Source organism: Moschus berezovskii, chromosome 8 (genome assembly GCF_049115385.1).
Source record: "Moschus berezovskii isolate FMDL1 chromosome 8, NW_MosBer_1.0, whole genome shotgun sequence".
Taxonomy (NCBI): Eukaryota; Metazoa; Chordata; class Mammalia; order Artiodactyla; family Moschidae; genus Moschus; species Moschus berezovskii.
The window spans coordinates 105,860,012-105,880,698 of NC_142467.1; the positions used below are offsets into that span (position 1 = coordinate 105,860,012).

At 43.8% G+C, this 20,687-nt stretch overlaps 1 protein-coding gene and 1 long non-coding RNA gene across 4 annotated transcripts in view; one reads left to right on the forward strand and one right to left on the reverse strand.

Annotated features, from left to right (window-relative positions):
• Positions 1-7,017, forward strand: part of NWD1 (NACHT and WD repeat domain containing 1) — an 84,208-nt gene extending 77,191 nt beyond the window's left edge. The window contains exons 17-19 of the mRNA XM_088839142.1: positions 1,310-1,860; positions 4,930-5,035; positions 6,625-7,017. Coding sequence (XP_088695268.1) covers positions 1,310-1,860; positions 4,930-5,035; positions 6,625-6,926 — 959 coding nt within the window. The 3' untranslated portion in view covers positions 6,927-7,017. The remainder of the gene's footprint in view (positions 1-1,309; positions 1,861-4,929; positions 5,036-6,624) is intronic.
• On the reverse strand, positions 464-20,667 carry LOC129559095 (uncharacterized). 3 transcript variants are annotated; one of them, XR_008686469.2, is made up of 4 exons: positions 20,538-20,660; positions 18,290-18,352; positions 16,347-16,605; positions 15,428-15,777 (listed from the first exon to the last, which is right to left on the reverse strand). It is a non-coding gene; the product is annotated as an uncharacterized LOC129559095 (long non-coding RNA). The 3 variants fall into 3 exon arrangements; XR_008686470.2 differs by lacking the exons at positions 15,428-15,777; positions 18,290-18,352 and adding an exon at positions 464-2,403 and having other exon boundaries at positions 20,538-20,667; XR_008686468.2 differs by lacking the exon at positions 18,290-18,352 and having other exon boundaries at positions 20,538-20,667.
• Positions 20,668-20,687: the final 20 nt, after the last annotated feature.

Here is a 20,687-nt window from a genome sequence, read left to right on the forward strand (position 1 = left end):
TCCTACCTCCTAACACCATCACATTAGGGGGTTAGGACTTCAACACATATTTGGGGGTAAGACCCAGACATTCAGTGTGTAACACCCCACTCCAGTTAGGTAAAAAGCGGCTGACAGAAAACAGGACTTGATTTCATAAATTTCTAGCATATGGTCATTGATCATTTGATTGTCAATTCCTGTTTTAGTTGAGGCTTCCCTGGAGGCAGGATTCCTGATGGGGATATTTGCACAAGAGGTACACAGAGGAGAACTCCCAGGAGAGGAAGCGGGCTGGGTGGGAGCAGCACTGAACACGGAGCTGGTCTCAGCCTGACTCCACAAGGAGCCCAGGAACATGAATTGCACTTCACGGTTGTCCCATCTTGAATCAAAGGGACCAGCCTTTTTACTCCCATATCAGGCAGTCACTGGCCATCCTAGGTGGTGGGCCCAGCCCCCAGGCATTTCTAAATGAGGTGCTTCCTTCACTCAACAGCCATGAGGTCTTGGATCTGGGTGAACTGACTAGGGGATCTAGGCACGTCAGCAGTAATATCTACTCAATCCCCACTGGGTAGATGGAGGTATAGAAATTCCTGTTGTTGTTCAGTCACCAAGTCATGTCCATTGAATCGGTGATGCCATCCAACCGTCTCATCCTCTGTGGTCCTTTTCTTCTTCTGCCTTCAATATTCTGCCTGGCTAATCTTAAAATGAGAAAAGAAACTCACTCTCAAGTTCGTGTCTGGGTTGGACAGACATTGGTTTCGTGCTAGTCTTGGGGCCAAACTCTGGAGTTAACAGTGAGCAAGACAGATGAAGTTGCAAATGTTGAGGTGCTTGCCTGCTAGTCATGGGGGAGAGTGGATGTGAAGAAACAGAGCAGTGGTGGTCAAGGAGACAGGAGTCAGTAAACCACAGCCCAAGGGCCAATCCAAACACACATTTGTTTCCATGTAGTTTGTGGCCGCTTTAGGGCTGTGCCAGCAGAGTTAAGTGGTGACAGTAGAGAGCATACGGGGCAAAAATATTTACTCTCTTACCCTTTACAGAGGGTGGCAAAAGGAAATATTGGGGATGAGAGGTTCTGAAGACCAGAGAAAGGCATGTATATTGGTGCTGAGAAATCTTCAGAGGGTCTGAGGCAGGGCAGTGAGATGTTGAGATGTCATATTTTAAAGCTTGGATGATTGGTGGGCAGGAGTGAAAGCAGGGAGACTGGCAATAGCGAAGTTGAAGGGTAACAAAAGCATTTTTTTTAATCCTTAAAAGATGGGAACCAGTGTCCCTGTGATCCATTCTTGATGCGGTCTTCTCTCTATGACAGGTGCGGAGCAAGATGCTCTGGACACCTCCAACGAGGTCAGGTGTCTGGAGGTCGCCGAGCAGGCCAATCTCCTTTTCACTGGCCTCGTTTCGGGGATTGTCCTGGTGTTCCCCCTGAATTCCAGACAAGACGTGATGTGTATCCCTCCTCCAGAAGCCCGGAAAGCCGTCAACTGCATGGCTCTTAGTAAGGATGAGGGCCACCTGGCCATTGCCTATGACAGCACTGTCCTGGTGCTGGACATCAGCCCGGGGGACCCCTGCCCAGTCATCGATGGGCCAATATACACCTTCTATACCCAACTGCCTGACACCATAGCCAGTGTGGCTGTTCTGGCTGACTATCGGGTCATCTATGGCATGATCAACGGCGACCTCTTCCTTTACGAGTGTGTGAATTCCAAGGTGTTCCCTCTGGAGGCCCACGGGAGCCGAGTCACCTGTGTGGAGGTCAGTCACAAAGAGCAGCTGGCAGTCAGCGGGTCCGAGGAAGCCCTGCTGTGTCTCTGGGACCTGCAGGTGTGCAAGTGGAAATTCGAGATGACCTACACGGTGGGTAGCCTGCCACACCACGTGCACGTCCTGGCATTAGAATATGGATGATGGGCAGCATTTATTAAGGGTACACCATGTGTGGCCAATCAGGGTTGGAACTAGTATGAGTCAAGTGAGAGAGGTCCTGGCCTCCAGAGGAGAGTTTTAGGGGATGCCAAAAAACTTGACCATCCAGAGAAATAATGGTTTAGTTCAATGTTTAAAAATTCAAAATAAATGCAAAAAATACACACAAAATAAAATACCAACATTTATTTATTTTCAAACATTTTATTTATGTATTTATTTTTGACTGTGCTGGGTCTTCATTGCTGCATAGGCTTTTCTCTGGTTGCAGCGAGTATGGGCTACTCTCCAGCTGAAGTGCTCAGGCTTATTTTGGTGGCTTCTCTTGTTGCAAATCATGGGCTCTAGGGCATGGAGGCTTCTGTAGTTGTGGCTCCTGGGCTCTTCAGCACAGGCTCAATAGCTGTGATGCAAAGGCTTAGTTGCTCCATGGCATGTGGGATCTTCCCAGACCAGGGATCAGAGCTGTGTCTCCTGCATTGGCAGGCGGATTCTTTACCAATGAGCCACCAGCGAAGCCCAAAATATCAACACTTAAAATAAAGACAGGATTGGAACTTTGGAGGCAGTCCAGTGGTTAAGACTCCGAGCTTCCAGTGCAGGGCACCCGGGTTCGATGCTGGTCAGGGATCTAAGACCCCACATGTCACACAGCACAGTCAAAATGTAAGAATAAAGACAGGATCAAATCCTGCACTGGCACAGTCCTGCCTCACTCGTCTCACCCCGATCCTGTCTGGCCTTCCTTTCACCCAAAGGTTTTGATTGTATGAGCCATGCCAGGGCTCTTTCTAGTGCCGAGGAAGGCGCTGTGACCATAGCAGACAGTGTCCCACCTCTTGGAGCCACGTTCTAGTTGGGGAGACACTGTGAACTCCGCGAGGGCAGGATTTTTATGTGTTTTGTTCACTGAGGTGGTACCTGTCCCTAGGAGAGCTTCTGACCATTAAATGTTTGTGAGATAAAAACAAAGCAGCCTATACATGATGTTTGGAGTGCAACAAGACCTTTGGAGAAAAATAGGGCAAGAAAAAGAGGTAGAGCGTGGGAAGGGCTACTATTAAGAAAGTCAGGTAAGTGTGGTGGAATAGCATTTTAGGCAGAAAGAATAGCAACTGCGAAGGCTCCGAGGAGGGAAACTGATGACTCCTTTCCATACAAAGTGTTTAAGAGTTTTCACATCCATCTCTTAAGAAGTTATTATAAATTTTGTATCAATATGAGAGTTATATATTATGCCAAATTGTTCAGTCACTACTGCCGACTCTTTGTGACCCCCATGGACTGCAGCCTGCCAGGCTCCTCTGTCCTTCACTATTTCCCAGAGTTTGCTCAAATTCATGTTCATTGAGTTGGCGATGCTATCTAACCGTCTCATCCTCTGCCATCTCCTTCTCCTCTGGCTCCAATCTTTCCCAGCATCAGGGTCTTTTCCATGAGTCAGGTCTTCACATCAGGTGGCCAAAGTATTGGAGCTTCAGCTTCAGTATCAGTCCTTCTAATGAATATTCAAGGTTGATTTCCTTTAGGATTGACTGGTTTGATCTGCTTGCAGTCCAAATATACATATTAAAATACCATTTTATAATTTATTCCTCAAAACAATCTTGTAAGGTTGTGCTATTATTCCAGTTTTCTCAGATGGGGAACAAAGATAGTACCTGAGGTTGCAAGATATAAGCATTGCTAATAAACTAAGGGAGACAATCTTGTAACTAAGAGAACAGAATATATGCAGTTTTATCTCAAAATGCCTTCATCCCCCGACTTATTTTTATGAAGTCATTATAAGGCTATAAGTAATAGCCTTGAGAGAGATATAAGTAATCTTTTGCCTTGTTGAGTTGGGAACTATTACCACAGCAGTTAAATACACCTAGCTTTTTCTTTTTAAAAAAATAAACTTAATTTTGGAATAATTTTAGGTTTACAGATTAAGTTGTAAAGATAGTTTGAAGGTTCCCATTTACCTGCTCCTCGCCCAGCCTCCCCAGATATTAACATCTTACATAACTAGAGTATGTTTGTCAAAACTAAGAAAGTAGCATGGGAACAATATTATTAGCTATCAACTTCATTGGGGTCATATGTTGTTGGGTTTTTTTTATTTGTATCTTTAAAATTCTTAATTAATTTTTGGCTGCACTGGGTCTTCATTGCTTTGTGTGGGCTTTCTCTAGTTGCAATGAATGGCGCTACTCTCCTTTGAGATGCCCAGGCTTCTCATTTCTGCGGCTTCTGTTGTTGCAGAGCACAGGCTCTAAACACACGGGCTTCAGTAGTTGCAGCATGCAGGCTCAGTAGTTGTGGCACACAGGTTTAGGGGCTCCATAGCATGTAGAATCTTCCCGGACCAGGGATTGAACCTGCGTCCCCTACATTGGCAGGTGGATTCCCACCCACTGTGTCACCAAGGAAGTCCAGGATCATAAGTTTTTCAGTGAGTTCCCTTTTTCTGTTCTAGGATTCCTAACTTCATTTAGCATGTAGTTTTTAATTAAATACAATTGGAGTTAATGCTTGTATAACCAAGATCATTTAAGAAATTAAATCCTATAATTCCTGTTCTCCAATGCAAAATGTCACTAATTCTCTCAAACCAATCTCTTTGAAGATGTATTTTGGGCCAAGGAATATCGACGCTATGCATCTCTCCAGGTTTTAACTTGATCCATCTCCCAAGAAGGAGCTTCCCGGGTGTTGCTAGTGGTAAAGAACCTGCCTAAGAGACGCAGGTTCAATCACTGGTTCAGGAAGATCCCCTGGAGGAGGGCATGGCAACCCACTCCAGTATTCTTGCCTGGAGAGTCCCACGGACAGAGGAGCCTGGTGGGCTACTGTCCATGGGGTTGCAAAGAGTTGGAGATGACTGAAGCGACTTAGCACACATGCATCTCCCAAGAGGTGTTTACAAGTCTGGCTTCTTATACAAGTGCCTTGGGGCTGGACTCCTAGGTGTCTTTCAGTCTGAAATCAAGATCACATTGCCTTTTTCTACAGAATTCTTACTGTATAGGAGTCCAATGTGCTTGCTTCTCCAAGGATGACAAGTATGTCTACGCAGGCTTGAAAGATCGCTCCATAATTGTCTGGAGTGTGCTGGATGGTGAGTCATTTTGCTTTGAGGGTAGGACTGAGCTTAGATCTGGAGACAAAAGACCCTGTTCTGGATCCTTGCCATTAGAGGTCTCTGCTCTGACCTCTCCTCTCATTGGGTCCATCTGCTTGGGGGGTAGGTATCTGCTGCCTCAGGGAACAGGTCCGACTGGAGCTATACTTCTTCTAGAACCCATGCTCTGGGAACCTGGAACTCCAGAACACTCTCCCCACCTTCCCCAGGAGCCCTCTTTAGGGCCTCTCTGGGCCTCTTTCCAAGGTCTATCCTTGTGAAAGTGGGCTATGCCTTGAGTGTGCACACCCCCAGGCTGTGAGGGTGATTGTGGAATGGCGTGCATGGAGTCTGGATGTGTGAGCTGGGTGGGGATTCACATCTATGTATCTGAGGCCCCCTAGGGATATAGGATGGAACTGGATGTGGGAAGAGAAGGGGAAAGTCACAGACAGTTGTGGTCTCCCACGCCGTTATATTCGGACATGGAACTGAAGAGCCTGAGAATCCTCAACCCAAACCTGACCTTCCAGGTGTTCCAAAGGTACATCAACCAATGTAGAAGGATAGAATATATTTCATTTAATACAATAGTTTATTAGCTGATTTACAGTGTTTACATATTGTATCTTACAGGATGTTGACCTTCATTCATTCTCTTTCCTCAGGCCCTGTAAATGTTTGGGGAACCTTGTTTAAGATCAACCACTTTGAAAACTCCGCATTTCTCATTCTGTTTAACATCACACTAAGGACATATTAACAGAAGTTAACATTTCTTGTGTACTGGATACTGTCACTAAGTCACTTCATTATCTCAGTACACACCTGCCTTTTATAAAATTTGAGGCTCTGAGAGATGGGATGGGCTGTGGTTTGAAGCTGGTCTACCTGCTCCCCAAGGTTACCTTCGCCACATTCTCCTATAGAGAAAGGAAACCTTATAACACTGGCAGGGAGGGGTAGGAGTTATTGCTATCCCCATTTGACAAATGAAGAAGCTGAAGTTCAGAGTGATTAAAGAATTTTCCCAAGGTCATAAAGCAAGTAAGCGGCTGAATGAATAGCAGATAGAGTTGAATATACTGTAATCAAATACATTATAACTGAAAACACTGTAATTGAATCAGTATAATTGAATAGTTATACTCTAACATTGCAATTGAATATACTGTATTCTAATACAGTGTAATAAAGATGCCTGGCAAAATGTCACAGATGGCTCAGAAGCTAAGGTCTGTGGACTGTGGCCTTAAAAGCCCATCCTGCACAGGTTCACAACCTCTCTTCCCACTCCTTCTCCAATAATAATATTGACTGAATTCACTCTGGGATGAAACTGATACTTGACACTTGACATGCATAACATCTTCAAATCTTCAGAATTCCCCTCAGCAGGTAGGCTCAGTTATCATTCCCATATTGTGGATGAAGCAAGAGGGACTGTGAATTTTGCTATCATGCCTAAGCCAGTAAGGGGGATAGAAGAAATTTGACCCCTTGCAGCTAACTCTCAAATGTGTGAGATTGGATCTCTGTGGCTGCACTTTTATCATCTGTACCCATCTCTCCACTTCCCCCTACAGGCACACTCTTGGCTGTCCAGTTTGTCCATGCCGTGGTGAACAGAATCATACCAACCTCCAATGGCTTCATTGCCCCCTCCAGACATGGCTATCTCATCCGTGAGCGTTTTCAGTGCCCTTCATCAAGAATCTCACAACAGGACCCTCTCAAGAACTTCAAGAAAGCAGTGTGGATGGTCAAATCCAGGCAGAGAGAAGAGCTGGAAGCTGCTGCAGGAGCACTCCAGGACTTGAGATCAGAGAGTGCCCAGGGAAATGAATCCAAATCAAACAAACGCTCACAAGTCTGCCTGCTGGTGTAAACCCCCGCTATGGCACCAAATGAGTTAGTCCCATTCAGTCCAACTGAAGCAAAAAAAAAAAATTATGTGTTGATATATATCTGGACTCGAAGCCTCCAATTATGTGACTCAGACCTTGTTTCCTACCATCTTTCCATTTTTTTCTCTCCTCAGCTCTATTCTCAAGTCCAACCCCAGATTAGCATCATGACAGCCAAGTTCAGCAGAAAAGAAGGTCTCTTTCCAACAGTTTGAACCAAAGTCCTGGTTCTAAATCTGTTAGCCCCAATTAGTTCATACAACCATACCAGAACACAAAGCTATCTTTGAGGAAAATGCAGCACTCTGCTTGGCGGTCCTGACCCCACGTCCATCCAGACTGAGGTTGGAGTCAACACCACCCAACTCTGTAGACTGAGAAGGGGAGAGGCTACTCCCTCCCCAGGGTAACTGGGGTGCTGGTCAAGATGGGGATGGATGGATGGATATGAGACAAACCAAACCACAAACATGGACCACAGAGCTTTATAGTTTATAAAGCTATAAACTTTATATAGCACCAGGTGCTATGGTGTGATCCTTATCACAACCCATACTTCAGAGAGGGCAGGAATTTCTGCTTCCATTTTACAGATAAGGAAACAGCCTTGCAGAGTTAGCTGTGATTTGCTCAAGATCATGAGCCTGAGGTGTGAGAGAACTCTGAGAAATTAGAATCCAGAGCCTTCCTGTTCCAATTTTTTGTTGGGACCACTTCACTCTAATTTTAGACCCAGAAGCACAACCATCAATTCCATGGGTGGTTCATTCAAATGCCCACAGGGACCAACAAATAATCAAGATGATTGCTGTGCACGGGAGTGACCAGCAGATTATGATGGTGACAATGCAAATGTGGAGGGCATTGCTGTGTCTTGGCACGAGACACGAGAACCTTGACTCTACCCCAGAATGGCCCTGGGGAGAGCAGTCCACTGCTGCCAGAGCTTCCTGTTATCATAAGTAAAGCCAGAAATCTGGATTTTTATGGGAAATGTCCTCATTTTAACCAAGTTGGCAATTGGTTCAAATTTGCACTTATAGGCATACTTGCCTCATGTCTCTAGTTTATCATGACCCAACTTGGCATTAAAACAGTAAACTTGTTATCATTCTTCCATCTATACTCCTTGGCTCTCAAACTCTGAGGCTAGAGATGCTTTTTATCTTAAAAACTGGAGGCTCTTGGAAGCAAATGGATAAAGCTGCCAACATCTTCCTACCATGCTTTTGGACCATCTCTGCCTTGTGCAAGTTCAAAAGTCTGACTGTCAGTTTCTGCTCCACTTAAATCGCTTTTTCTTTTTTTGCCTGCAGCCTTCTAAAAGCCCCCACTTGCTTCTGGGGCTTTTGCTGTAAGGATAGCACAGTACAAACCTTCAAGGTGTTATTCCATCCTCTACTTCTCCCCCACTTCCAACTGAATTCCAGACAGAAAAAAACAGCCTTAGAAATAGAGGCTCTTGAGCTGGATGTGACCTGACCAATGGTCTCATGCAGCCATTTTTAAAACTCGTGTTCCCGAAGAGGGCTTTGACAGTTCTGCAAATGTTCAGTTCAGTTCAGTTCAGTTCAGTCGCTCAGTCGTGTCCGACTCTCCGCAACCCCATGAATCACAGCACGCCAGGCCTCCCTGTCCATCACCAACTCCCGGAGTTCACTCAAACTCATGTCTACAGAGTCGGTGATGCCATCCAGCCATCTCATTCTCGGTCGTCCCCTTCTTCTCCCGCCCCCAACCTTTCCCAGCATCAGAGTCTTTTCCAGTGAGTCAACTCGTCACATGAAGAGTTGGCCAAAGTATTGGAGTTTCAGCTTTAGCATCAGTCCTTCCAATGAACACCCAGGATTGATCTCCTTTAGAATGGACTGGTTAGATCTCCTTGCAGTACAAGGGACTCTCAAGAGTCTTCTCCAACACCACAGTTCAAAAGCATCAATTCTTCGGTGATCAGCTTTCTTCACAGTCTAACTCTCACATCCATACATGACCACGGGAAAAATCATAGCCTTGACTAGACGGACATTTGTTGGCAAAGTAATGTCTCTGCTTTTTAATATACTATCAAGGTTGGTCATAACTTTCCTTCCAAGGAGTAAGCGTCTTTTAATTTCATGGCTGCAATCAGTGATTTTGGAGCCCAAAAAAATAAAGTCTGACACTATTTCCACTGTCCTTCCATCCATTTCCCATGCAAATGTTACTTAGCATCAAATTCCATTTAAAAATATTTTATAACTGTAATTTAAAAATACACATTGGGTAGCGGTTTTTAAGTAACTAACTAACATAGGAATAGCTAACATAGGATTCTCCTGCCATCTCCATTTAACTTAGAGGGGAGGGGAGCCCTTGAAAAAAAAATAAAAGCTACTCTTTGCACCATGTCTCTGTGAATCGGGGTTTTACCCAATGCATAAATAAGATTTAGCTACAACTTCTGGTTTAAAATATGAGTGTCCATCTCAACAGCCTCAGTGAGAATCAATTGCTTCATATGTAAAAACTAATTTGACTATAGGAAAGAATTTTTTTACTAATAAAATCCTACTTTGAATTATTGCTTACCGTGATATTTCTGTAGAGAGTCTTCATTTAAGAAAGTGTTCGGTTGCTATGAATGTTTGACAAGCACAGTGCTTGGTAGCGGAGTGACTTGCTTGAGGTTCCCCAGCTGTGGTGGAGCCAGGCTGAGAGCATGGTCATTGTGCCAACAGGACTGTACTGACATACTATCCAAACTGAAACACTTTTTGAGAGTGAAAGGGAGTGATCCAAACAATTACTCTAGGACAACTACAGTAAGCTGGCTATCCCAGGACAGTTGGAATATATAGCTCCTCTAGTTACAGCAGGGATTAATTTATATTAAATTCTAGAGAGTCCTTTTAAAAATGAAACGTGACATATAACATTGTATTAGTTTCAGGTGTACAACATAATGATTTGTTATTTGTATATATTATGAAATGATCACGAGAAGTATAGTTAATATTCAACACTGGGCTTCCCAGGTGGATCAGGGGTAAAGAATCCACCCGTCAATGCAGGAGATGCAGGAGGTGTGATCTCTGGGACGGGAAGATCCCCAGAGGAGGAAATGGCAACCCATTCCAGTATTCTTGCCTGGAAAAATGCCAAGAAAAGAGGAACCTGGTGGGCTACAGTCCATGGAATTGCAGAGTCAGACACGACTGAGTGACTACACACACACACACACACACACACATAGCTGATTTACAATAGTGTCTTAATTTCAGGTATACAGCAAAGTGATTCAGTTATATAAAGTGGGTTAGCCAAAAGGTTCGTTTGGGATGTTATGGGAAAATATATATATGTGTGTGTGTATTCTTTTTCAGATTTGTTTCCCTTACAGAATATTATAAAATACTGAGTTTAGTTTCCTGTGCTATACAGTAGGTCCTTGTTGGTTATCTATTTTATATACATATTAATAGTAGTACATATATGCAAATGCCAAACTGTGGGCAAATTTCTGTTTTGTACATAAGTTCATTGGTATCATTTTTCTAGGTTTCCCATATAAGCAATATCATATATTTGTCTTTTTTCTGTCTGGCTTACTTCACTTAGTATGATAATCTCTAGGTTCATCTATGTTGCTGCAAATGACATTATTTTCATTCTTTTCTTGATAAGAGCTTTTAAGACCTATTGTCCTAGCAACTTTCAAATATACAATTCAGTTCAGTTCAGTCGCTCAGTCATGTCTGACTCTCTGCGACCCCATGGACTGCAGCACACCCGGGCCTCCCTGTCCATCACCAACTCTGGGAGTTTACTCAAACTCATGTCCATTGATGCTATCCAACCATCTCATCCTCTGTCGTCCCCTTCTCCTTCTGCCTCCAATTTTTCCCAGCATCAGGGTCTTTTCAAAGGAGTCAGTTCTTCACATTAGATGGCCGAAGTATTGGAGTTTCAACTTCAGCATCAGTCCTTCCAATGAATATTCAGGACTGATTTCCTTGAGGATGGACTGGTTGGATCTCCTTGCTGTCCAAGGGACTCTCAAGAGTCTTCTTCAACACCACAGTTCAAAAGCATCAATTCTTCAGCACTCAGCTTTCTTTATAGTCCAACTCTTACACCCATACATGACTACTGGAAAAACCATAGCTTTGACTAGACAGACCTTTGTTGGCAAAGTAATGTCTCTGCTTTTTAATATGCTGTCTAGGTTGGTCATAACTTTTCTTCCAAGGAGCAAGCGTTTTAATTTCATGGCTGCAATGACCATCAGCAGTGATTTTGGAGCCCCCCAAAATAAAGTCTGTCACTGTTTCCCCATCTATCTGCCATGAAATGATGGGACCAGATGCCATGATCTTAGTTTTCTGCATGTTGAGTTTTAAGCCAACTTTTTCACTCTTCTCTTTCACTTTCATCAAGAGGCTCTTTAGTTCTTCTTTTCTTTCTGCCATAAGCGTGGTGTCATCTGCATATCTGAGGTTATTGATATTTGTCTTGGCAATTCTGATCCCAGCAAATATACAATACAGTATTATTAACTATAATTACCAGATTGTACATGACACTTCCAGGACTTATTTATCATAAGTTTTTTTGGTGAGAAATCAGCTTCCTTATTAGGTGGTTACACAAATAATAATACATTATCATGGCAAGCAAATCAAATAGAACAGAGGCTATAAGGTAAAAATCAGAAGTAGGGTGATCATGGTGACTCTGTATACAAGATTTTCCAGTAGTCATGTATGGATGTGAGAGTTGAACTATAAAGAAAGCTGACTGCCGAAGAATTGACGCTTTTGAACAGTGGTGTTGGAGAAGACTCTTGAGGGTCCCTTGGACTGCAAGGAGATCCAACCAGTCCATCCTAAAGGAAATCGGTCCTAAATATTCATTGGAAGGACTGATGTTGAAGCTGAAACTCCAATACTTTGGCCACCTGATGCAAAGAACTGACTCCTTGGAAAAGACCCTGATGCTGGGAAAGATTGGAGGCAGGAGGAGAAGGGGATGGCAGAGGATGAGATGGTTGGATGCCATCACCAACTCAATGGACAAGAGTTAGAGTAAACTCCAGGCACTGGCGATGGACTGGGAGGCTGGGCGTGCTGTAGTCCATGGGGTCGCAAAGAGTCGGACATGACTGACTGAACTGAACTGATGCCACTTAAAAGCAAAAGCTCCATGTTATGATAACTCTTCAGTCACTGGCAAATTGGGACATCTGGTCACCTAAACAGCTCTTAATCCCCCATTTCCTGCCCCCTAGAGCTATACCTTTTGACCAACTTCACCCATTTCACCCAACCTTACCCCCTGCCTCTGGCAGACACCAATCTGCTTTCTGTACCTATAAGTTTGAGGGGGGGTATTTTTTAAATTTATTTTTAAAATAGTTATTTATTGTGTTCTGCCAGGTCTTACTTGTGACATGCAGGAGCTTTAGTTATGACATGAGAATTCTTAGTTGCAGCATGTGGGATCTAATTCCCTGACCATGGATTGAACCTGGGCCCTCTTCATTGGGAGTGCCAAATCTTAGCCACTGGACTTCCAGGCAAGTCCCTGGGCAGGGTTTAGTTAATTTAAAATTTTTAACTTTAAAGTCTAGAGAATTTTTTTTTTTCATTTGCTTAACTCTATGTGAAAACATTCAAACCCACAGCAAAGTTGCAATATTGAGGACAATGAACATGTATTTATTGAGATTCCCTGATCGCCCTATTGCTGCCAATCTCCTGCTAAACCAATTCAAAGTGACGCTGGGACTAGGGTGAGAAGAGTGGAGGGAGCACTCAGACACAAAGTTAAAGAGGCACCCAAAATAGTCAACCATCAAAACAGACATTCAGTTCCCCTCACTTTTAAATCACAATGAATAAAAATGCATGTTGAACAAAATACCAACCTTTTCAATAAAACTGGTTTCTGATCCTGTACTTGAACAGACTCCTCACCCTATTTCTGGCCCTGGTGCTATCAAGACACTTCAGTGCTTATGTAAGGAGGCATCTATAAGGAACAAGGTCATTCTCCTACATAACTGCACACACCTGCCCAAACTAACAATGCTGCTGCTGAGTCACTTCAGTCGTGCCCGACTCTGTGAGACCCCATAGACGGCAGCCCACCAGGCTCCCCCGTCCCTGGGATTCTCAAGGCAAGAACACTGGAGTGGGTTGCCATTTCCTTCTCCAAAGCGTGAAAGTGAAAAGTGAAAGTGAAGTCGCTCAGTCGTATCCGACTCTTCGTGACCCCATGGACTGCAGCCTACCAGGCTCCTCCATCCATGGGATTTTCCAGGCAGGAGTATTGGAGTGGGTTGCCATTGCCTTCTCCAAAAACAGGCATTCCTAATTTTTCTAATTAGTGCTAAGACATTCCTTTTTTAAAAAATTATTATTTTTTTTTATTGGAGGCTAATTAGTTTACAATATTATATTGGTTTTGCCATACATTGACATGAATCTGCCCTGGGTATACATGTGTTCCCCTTCTTGGACCCCCCCCCCACCTCCCTCCTCCCCTTATCCTCCCTCCGGTCATCCCCGTGCACCAGCCCCGAGCATCATGTATCATGCGTCGAACCTGGACTGGTGATTTGTTTCACATATGATAATATACATGTTTCAATGCCATTCTCCCAAAACATCCCACCCTCACCTCTCCCACAGAGTCCAAAAGACTGTTCTATACACCTGTGTCTCTTTTGCTGAGATGGCTGGATGGCATCACCAACTCGATGGACATGAGTTTGAGTGAACTCCGGGAGTTGGTGATGGACAGGGAGGCCTGGCGTGCTGTGATTCATGGGATCGCGAAGAGTCGGATGTGACTGAGCGACTGAACTGAACTGAACTGAACTGATACACGGTTATCGTTACCATCTTTCTAAATTCCATATATATGCGTTAGTATACTGTATTGGTGTTTTTCTTTCTGGCTTACTTCACTCTGTATAATAGGCTCCAGTTTCATCCACCTCATTAGAACTGATTCAAATGCATTCTTTTTAATTGCTGAATAATACTCCATTGTGTAAATGTACCACAGCTTTCTTATCCATTCGTCTGCAGATGGACCTCTAGGTTGCTTCCATGTCCTGGCTATTATAAACAGTGCTGCAATGAACACTGGAGTACATGTGTTTCTTTCAATTCTGGTTTCCTCAGTGTGTATGCCCAGGAGTGCGATTGCTAGATCATATGGCAGTTCTATTTCCAGTTTTTTGAGGAATCTCCACACTGTTCTCCACAGTGGCTGTACTAGTTTGCATTCCCACCAACAGTGTAAGAGGGTTCCCTTTTCTCCACACCCTCTCCAGCATTTATTGCATGTAGACTTTTGGATCGCAGCCATTCTGACTGGCGTGAAATGGTACCTCATTGTGGTTTTGATTTGCATTTCTCTGATTATGAGGGATGCTGAGCATCTTTTCATGTGTTTGTTAGCCATCTGTGTGTCTTCTTTGGAGAAATGTCTGTTTAGTTCTTTGGCCCATTTTTTGAGTGGGTCGTTTATTTTTCTGGAGTTGAGCTGCGGGAGCTGCTTGTATATTTTGGAGGTTAATTCCTAATTAGCTGTTTCTTCAAACTAGGATGCAATCAAGATTTGTTCACCCATTGTGCTGCATTCGTTTGCTTTGTCTCTAGTCTCATACTCTAGAGCAGGAATCAGCAAGCCGCAGTCTGCATGTTTGTTTTTGTAAATAAAGTTTTATTGAAACACAGCCATGCCTGTTCATTAGCATACTACCTATGGCTGTTTTCATGCTACAGTGACAGAGAATGTATGAACCCAGAGAGAAATATACTTACAATCTGGCTCTATGTACTCATTTATACTGTATACTTTAATACTGTGTGTATTATACAGACATGCAATAAACATATATATTTATATTGTATATAACATTTATAATATTTTTATTATATGGTTATTTATTTGTTTAAAATATAAAATATTGGGACTTCCATGGTGATCCAGTGGCTAAGGCTCCATGTTCCCAATGCAGAGGGCCTGGGTTTGATCCCTGGTCAAGGAACTAGACCCCTCATGCAGCAACTAAACAGTTTACATGCTGCAACAACGGTCAAAGATCCCACATGCCACAGCTAAGACCTGGTACAGCCAAACAAATAGATTTTAAATATATATATATATATATAATATTTACAATCAGCAACCCTAGTCTTAAATGACTTGATTAGATTTAGAGCAAATATTTTCTTAAACAGACTATTTTTGGAGCAGTTTAGGTTCACAGCAAAACTGAGTGGAAGGCACACAGATTTCTCATATACCCCCTCCACCCACACACGTGTCATTTCCTCCATTATCATGATGCCGCACCAAAGCAGTCTATTTGTCACACTTGAAGAACCTACATTGACACCTCATCATCACACGGTAAACGGTTTTGACAAGACTACTTCACAGGGTATTAGTGAGCTATCACTAAGTGACAAATCACCACAAACTTAGCTGCTGAAAAGAACAGCCTTTTATTCTCTCACAGTGTCTGTGGATCAGGAATCTAGGCATAATGTAGCCGGGTTCTCTGTCCGGGGTCCTACAAGTTGTCACTGGGGCTGGGATCTCATGGACAGCCTCAGAGCCCTGATCCATGCTCCTTTCGAGCTGAGCTCCTTGCAGCTGTAGCCTGTGGCTCTTGGCTCCCAGAGGCCGCCTCTTTCCATAGGCAGATCATGATGCGGCTGGTTCCTCCTTCAAGGCCAACAGAATCACACATCTTTGCTGCTTCAAGACTGACTTCCAGACTCTTAAAGAGTGCCCCCTGGGACTTCCCTGGTGGTTCAGTGGTTAAGACTTCTCCTTTCAAGACACAGATGTAAAGAACAGACTTTTGGACTCAGTGGGAAAAGAAGAGGGTGAGATGATTTGAGAGAATAGCACTGAAACATTTACATTACCATATGTAAAACAGATAACTAGTGCGAGTTTCATGTATGACACAGGGCACCCAAGGGCAGTGCTCTGTGATACCCTGGAGAGATGGGGTGGGGAGGGAGGGGGAGGGGGCTTCAAGACGGTGGAGGGGGACACATGCATGCCTGTGGCTGATTCATCCTGATGCATGGCAGAAACCATCACAATATTGTAAGACAATCATCCTCCAATTAAAATAAATAAATAAACTAAAACAACAACAACAAAAGATTTCTCTTTCCATTGCAGGGGGGTGATCCCTGATTCAGGAAACTAAGATCCTACGTGACTCATGGCCAAAAAAAGAAAAAAAATCACATCATAAAACAATAGAAGCAATATTGTAAAAAACTCAATCAAGACTTTAAAAATGGCCCAAATATTTTAAAAAATCTTTAAAAAAATTTTTTAATTAAAAAATAAAGGGTACCCTTGATTAGGTCAGGTCTACTTACATAATCTGCTCTCTGATGAATTCAAAATCAACTTCATTTGGAATCTTAAATACTCCTGAGAATTCCCTTCACCTTCACCATGTAGACATAGACACACTGTAGGTGTGACATCCATGATGTTCCCAGGACCACCTTTACTCCAGGAAGGAAGACAAGGCAGGGTGTTCACACCAGGGCAGGAGGGTCTCCAGCAGCTTGTAAAATTCTGCTACAAACTGTGATTCTCAACTTCAGCGAGTTTGATCCTAATGTTTGCCACCTGGGAAGAATTAGCTAGTTCAAAACATGCAGGATTTTTTATCTTCTTAATTTTGCCAAAATACTGTCCAACAAAAGACCTACCTAAGAACCTTACTTTAAGGTCATTAAATTAGACAAATGATAAGGAAATTTGTGTCCCAAATTTATCCAAGCTGTCTATCCAAACTGTCATCTCTAAGGTTTTCCTTTTTTTCTAATTTTTTAAAAACTACTTTTTATTTTCATATAAAATCATTTTAACTTTTTATATTGATGTATAGTCAATTTAAAATGCTGTGATAGTTTTAGGTATATACAGCAAATTGATTCATATATATATGTGTATATATATGTATTATTTTTCAGATCCTTTTCCATTATATTTTCGTATAATAGATTGAATATATTTCCCTGTAGGGAAATACAGTAGGGGCTATACAGTAGGCCTTTGTTGTTTATCTATAAGGTTTTCAATTTAATCTGTGTAGATGAGAACAGTAAAGAAAAAAATTAGCTTAGCAACTTTGTATGCTTTATAAAAATAGGAATGAAAAGATGTACATGTATGCCTACATATTGAAGACACACACAGACACACACACACACACACATGCATATATTCATGCATCCTTCAGAAGTCACACACATGCCCAAGGTGGCATTGACTTGTGGTTGCCTGTTCTCCAGTTGAGTGAGGGCTTCCTCTGACCCTAAGAAACCTACTAAAAGAATAGAAAACTTAAAGTGATCCTTGTGGGAGGGGGAGCAATGTATAAGGTCTCTGGGGCTTATCAGAAGCCCACGTGTGCCACTGATTCTCAGGGGAGGGACTGCCCCCAGGAGGTGCTGATGTGGATAGGACTGGTAGCCTCAGAATGCGGTTCAGTCAGCCTTAGCTTCTGTTCAGACAGAAATGCAATGAAACTGAGCAGAATACCTTTGTGGGCTAGGAGCTATGAATCCTCAAACTTCCTTTCTCCTCACCCCCACATCCACCCTGTGCCACGTCCTCTCTGCTTCACCTTCTAAATATCACTCCCTTTCACCACTTTCTCTCCACCTCCACTTCTCCTACCCTGGTCTAAACCACCATCATCCTTTGCCTGTCTAAACAATGAAATAGCCTCCCTGTACCCTCCCTGGCTCCCCTCCAATCACTTCCCTGCAGAATAGTCAGAGTATTTGCTTCCAACTTCCAAGCTTCTGAAACAGTTCCTCGTGTAGAACCCATACGCAGTTTCTACCAGCACTAAATCCCAAGTCCAAAAGCCTTAACTCATTTCATAAGAAAGAGTGGCCTCCCTCTACTCTTATCCTGCTCTCTCTTTCTCTCTCCCTCCCATTCCTCTGAAATCCAAGAACATTGGTTTCTTTAAGGTCTTTAAATATGCCACATTCATTCCCACCACAGGGCCTTTGCACAGCCATTCCTTCTGATTTTCACAGTGAACACCTACATATCATTTAGAACACAGCTAGAATATCACTACCTCTGGGAGGCCTTTCTCATCCCCTGACTGGGTTAAGTCTGTCTGGTGGCAGAAGATATTTTCCAAATATCATGGCGATATTTCCTATTTCCCCATTCTATTCCTGGGGCTTCCCAGCTGGCTCAGTGGTAAAGAATCTCCCTGCCAATGCAGGAGATCCAGGTTTGACTCCTGAGTCAGGAAGATCCCCTGGAGAAGGAAATGACAACTCACTCTGGTATTCTTGCCTGGAGAATTCCACGGACAGAGGAGGCTGGTGGGTTACAGTCCATGGGGCTGCAAAGAATAGGACATGACTGAGCACACAGGCATCATCATGCATGCTATTTCAGAACCTGGCCACTCCCCAGGTTCTGGAGTCTGTCGGCTCGCCACTTGAATTTGGGAGGGACTTTTGATTCTGTGTGATTTGCAAAGGTAGATCAGAAAAGGCTGCAAGGCTTCCACCTGACTCAGTTGTTCCTCTCTGTGTGATTGGGCTTGGAACCTAGCTGCCATACTGAGAGGAAGCTCAGGTTATATGAGGAGGCCACATGTGGGTCATTCTGGCAATAGCCACTGGCCTCAACCTACAGCCAGAAGCAACTGAGAGACATGTGAGTGAGTAAACCTTCAGAGGATTCCAGCCTCAGCCTTCCAACCACCCAGCCGACACAGAGGGGCCAGGGATGAGCTATTGCTTCCAAGCCTGCACAAACTGCACGTTGGAGAACAAAATAAACGTTCTTATCACTGTAAGCCTCTAAATCTGGAGATGGTAGAGTAACTGGAACAGAGCAACTATTACACTTGAAACTTCCCTTTGCAGTATCTGTCAGAGCTGAAACTCTACATTTGTGCATGTGATTGGTTTTTAATCCTTCTTAAAAGACTAATGACACTATGGGGGTAAAAGCCTTGTGAGTTTTGCTAACCATTCTACTGCTGCTGCTGGAAGTCCCTATAGTCGTGTCTGGCTCTTTGTGACCCCACGGACTGTAGCCTGCCAGTCTGCTTTGTCCATGGGGATCTCCAGGCAAGAATACTGGAGTGGGTGGCCATGCCCTCCTCCAGGGGATCTTCCCTACCCAGGGATCGACTCTGCATCTCTTATGTCTCCTGCGTTGGCAGCCGGGTTCTTTACCACTAGCACTACCTGGGAAGTCCAATTCTACTTCTGGAAAGTGCAGTTGCTCAGTCATATCTGACTCTTTGCAACCTCATGGACTGTAGCCTACCAGGCTCCTCCATCCATGGGATTTTCCAGGCAAGAGTACTGGAGTGGGTTGCCATTTCCTTCTCCAGGGAACCTTCCCCACCCAGGGATCAAACCTGGGTCTCCTTCTTTGTAGGCAGATGCTTTACCGTCTGAACCACCAGAGAAGTCCCAATTTTACTCCTGACTCCCTGGCAAATGATGCATTCGTTGCCAATATATTCTCCACTTTCTTGCACCTCTTCACAAATAGAGATACCAAATGAAGATGATGTACAAGAGACTGCGGGATGGCAGAGGAGAAGTCGGGTAGTTTCTTGAGAGAGAGGATATTTGGGTTGTATTTTGCAGGATATATAGGGTGCTTTTTGTGTAATGAAGAGACAGAATAAGGCTTCCGGCTGATGCATGGGGTCAGGGAGCGGCCAGGCTAAGCAGGCATTGACAGGAGTTTCTGCACAGATAGAAGGCAGCTTACTTGGGTGGAAAATCCTGCAGGAAAAGGTTCATAAGGGGCAGATTTTTATTGCCTTCAATGCTACATGTAGGTGCTTAGATTTAACTCATAAGAAATAGGAAGACCTTGGAGATTTGGAAGCAGTTGTGGAATGATCTCAGTTCTTGACAGCACTGGGACTGGAAAAACCGGTTAAGAAGCTCCCAAACTGGTCCAGTGGGGAAGTGATGGGAACAGGACTACAGAAGTGAGGAGAGGAGGATCAGGACTAAGTCAAGAGCAGTTTAGCAGGGACTTCCCTGGTGTTTCAAGGGCTAACACTCTGCATTCACAACACAGTGGGCATGGGTTCAAACCCTGGTCAGGGAGTTAGATCCCATGTGCCACAGCTAAGAGTTTGCATGCCACAACTAAGATCCTACATGCTGCAATTAAGACAGCAAGTAAATTAATAAAAAATTTTTAAAAGCATTTTGGCAAAACTTCGCTGCAGGGCCTTGTATTCGGGTGCTGTGTGTCCATACCCCAGTTGTTAGTTACAGCAACCCTAGAAAGCAGGGGTCCAGAACACTATTTCAGTAAATATATCAGGCTGTGTAGATCTCAGCACCTGTAGAAGCTATTCACTCCGCTGTCGAGGCGCAAAAATAGCCAGAGGTGCCCAGTAAACGAGTGGGCATTCCAGTGTTCCAGTAAACCTTAATTTTACAGACACTGAAACTTGAATTTCACAGAACTTTCACGTGACACGGAATAATCTTCACTATCGGAGTTTTTCCAACTTTTTAGATTGTAAAAAGCATTCTCACCTTACTCGTGGGGCCGGACAAAAGCAGAGGGCAGGCCTTGGTTTCCCCACCGGAGGTACTTGAAGCGTTAGCACTATTTCAGTTTTATGGGTAAGATCCTACAGCCAGTCCCTCAAGGAGCTTTGCCGGCCCAGCCGCCGCCAGGCCACG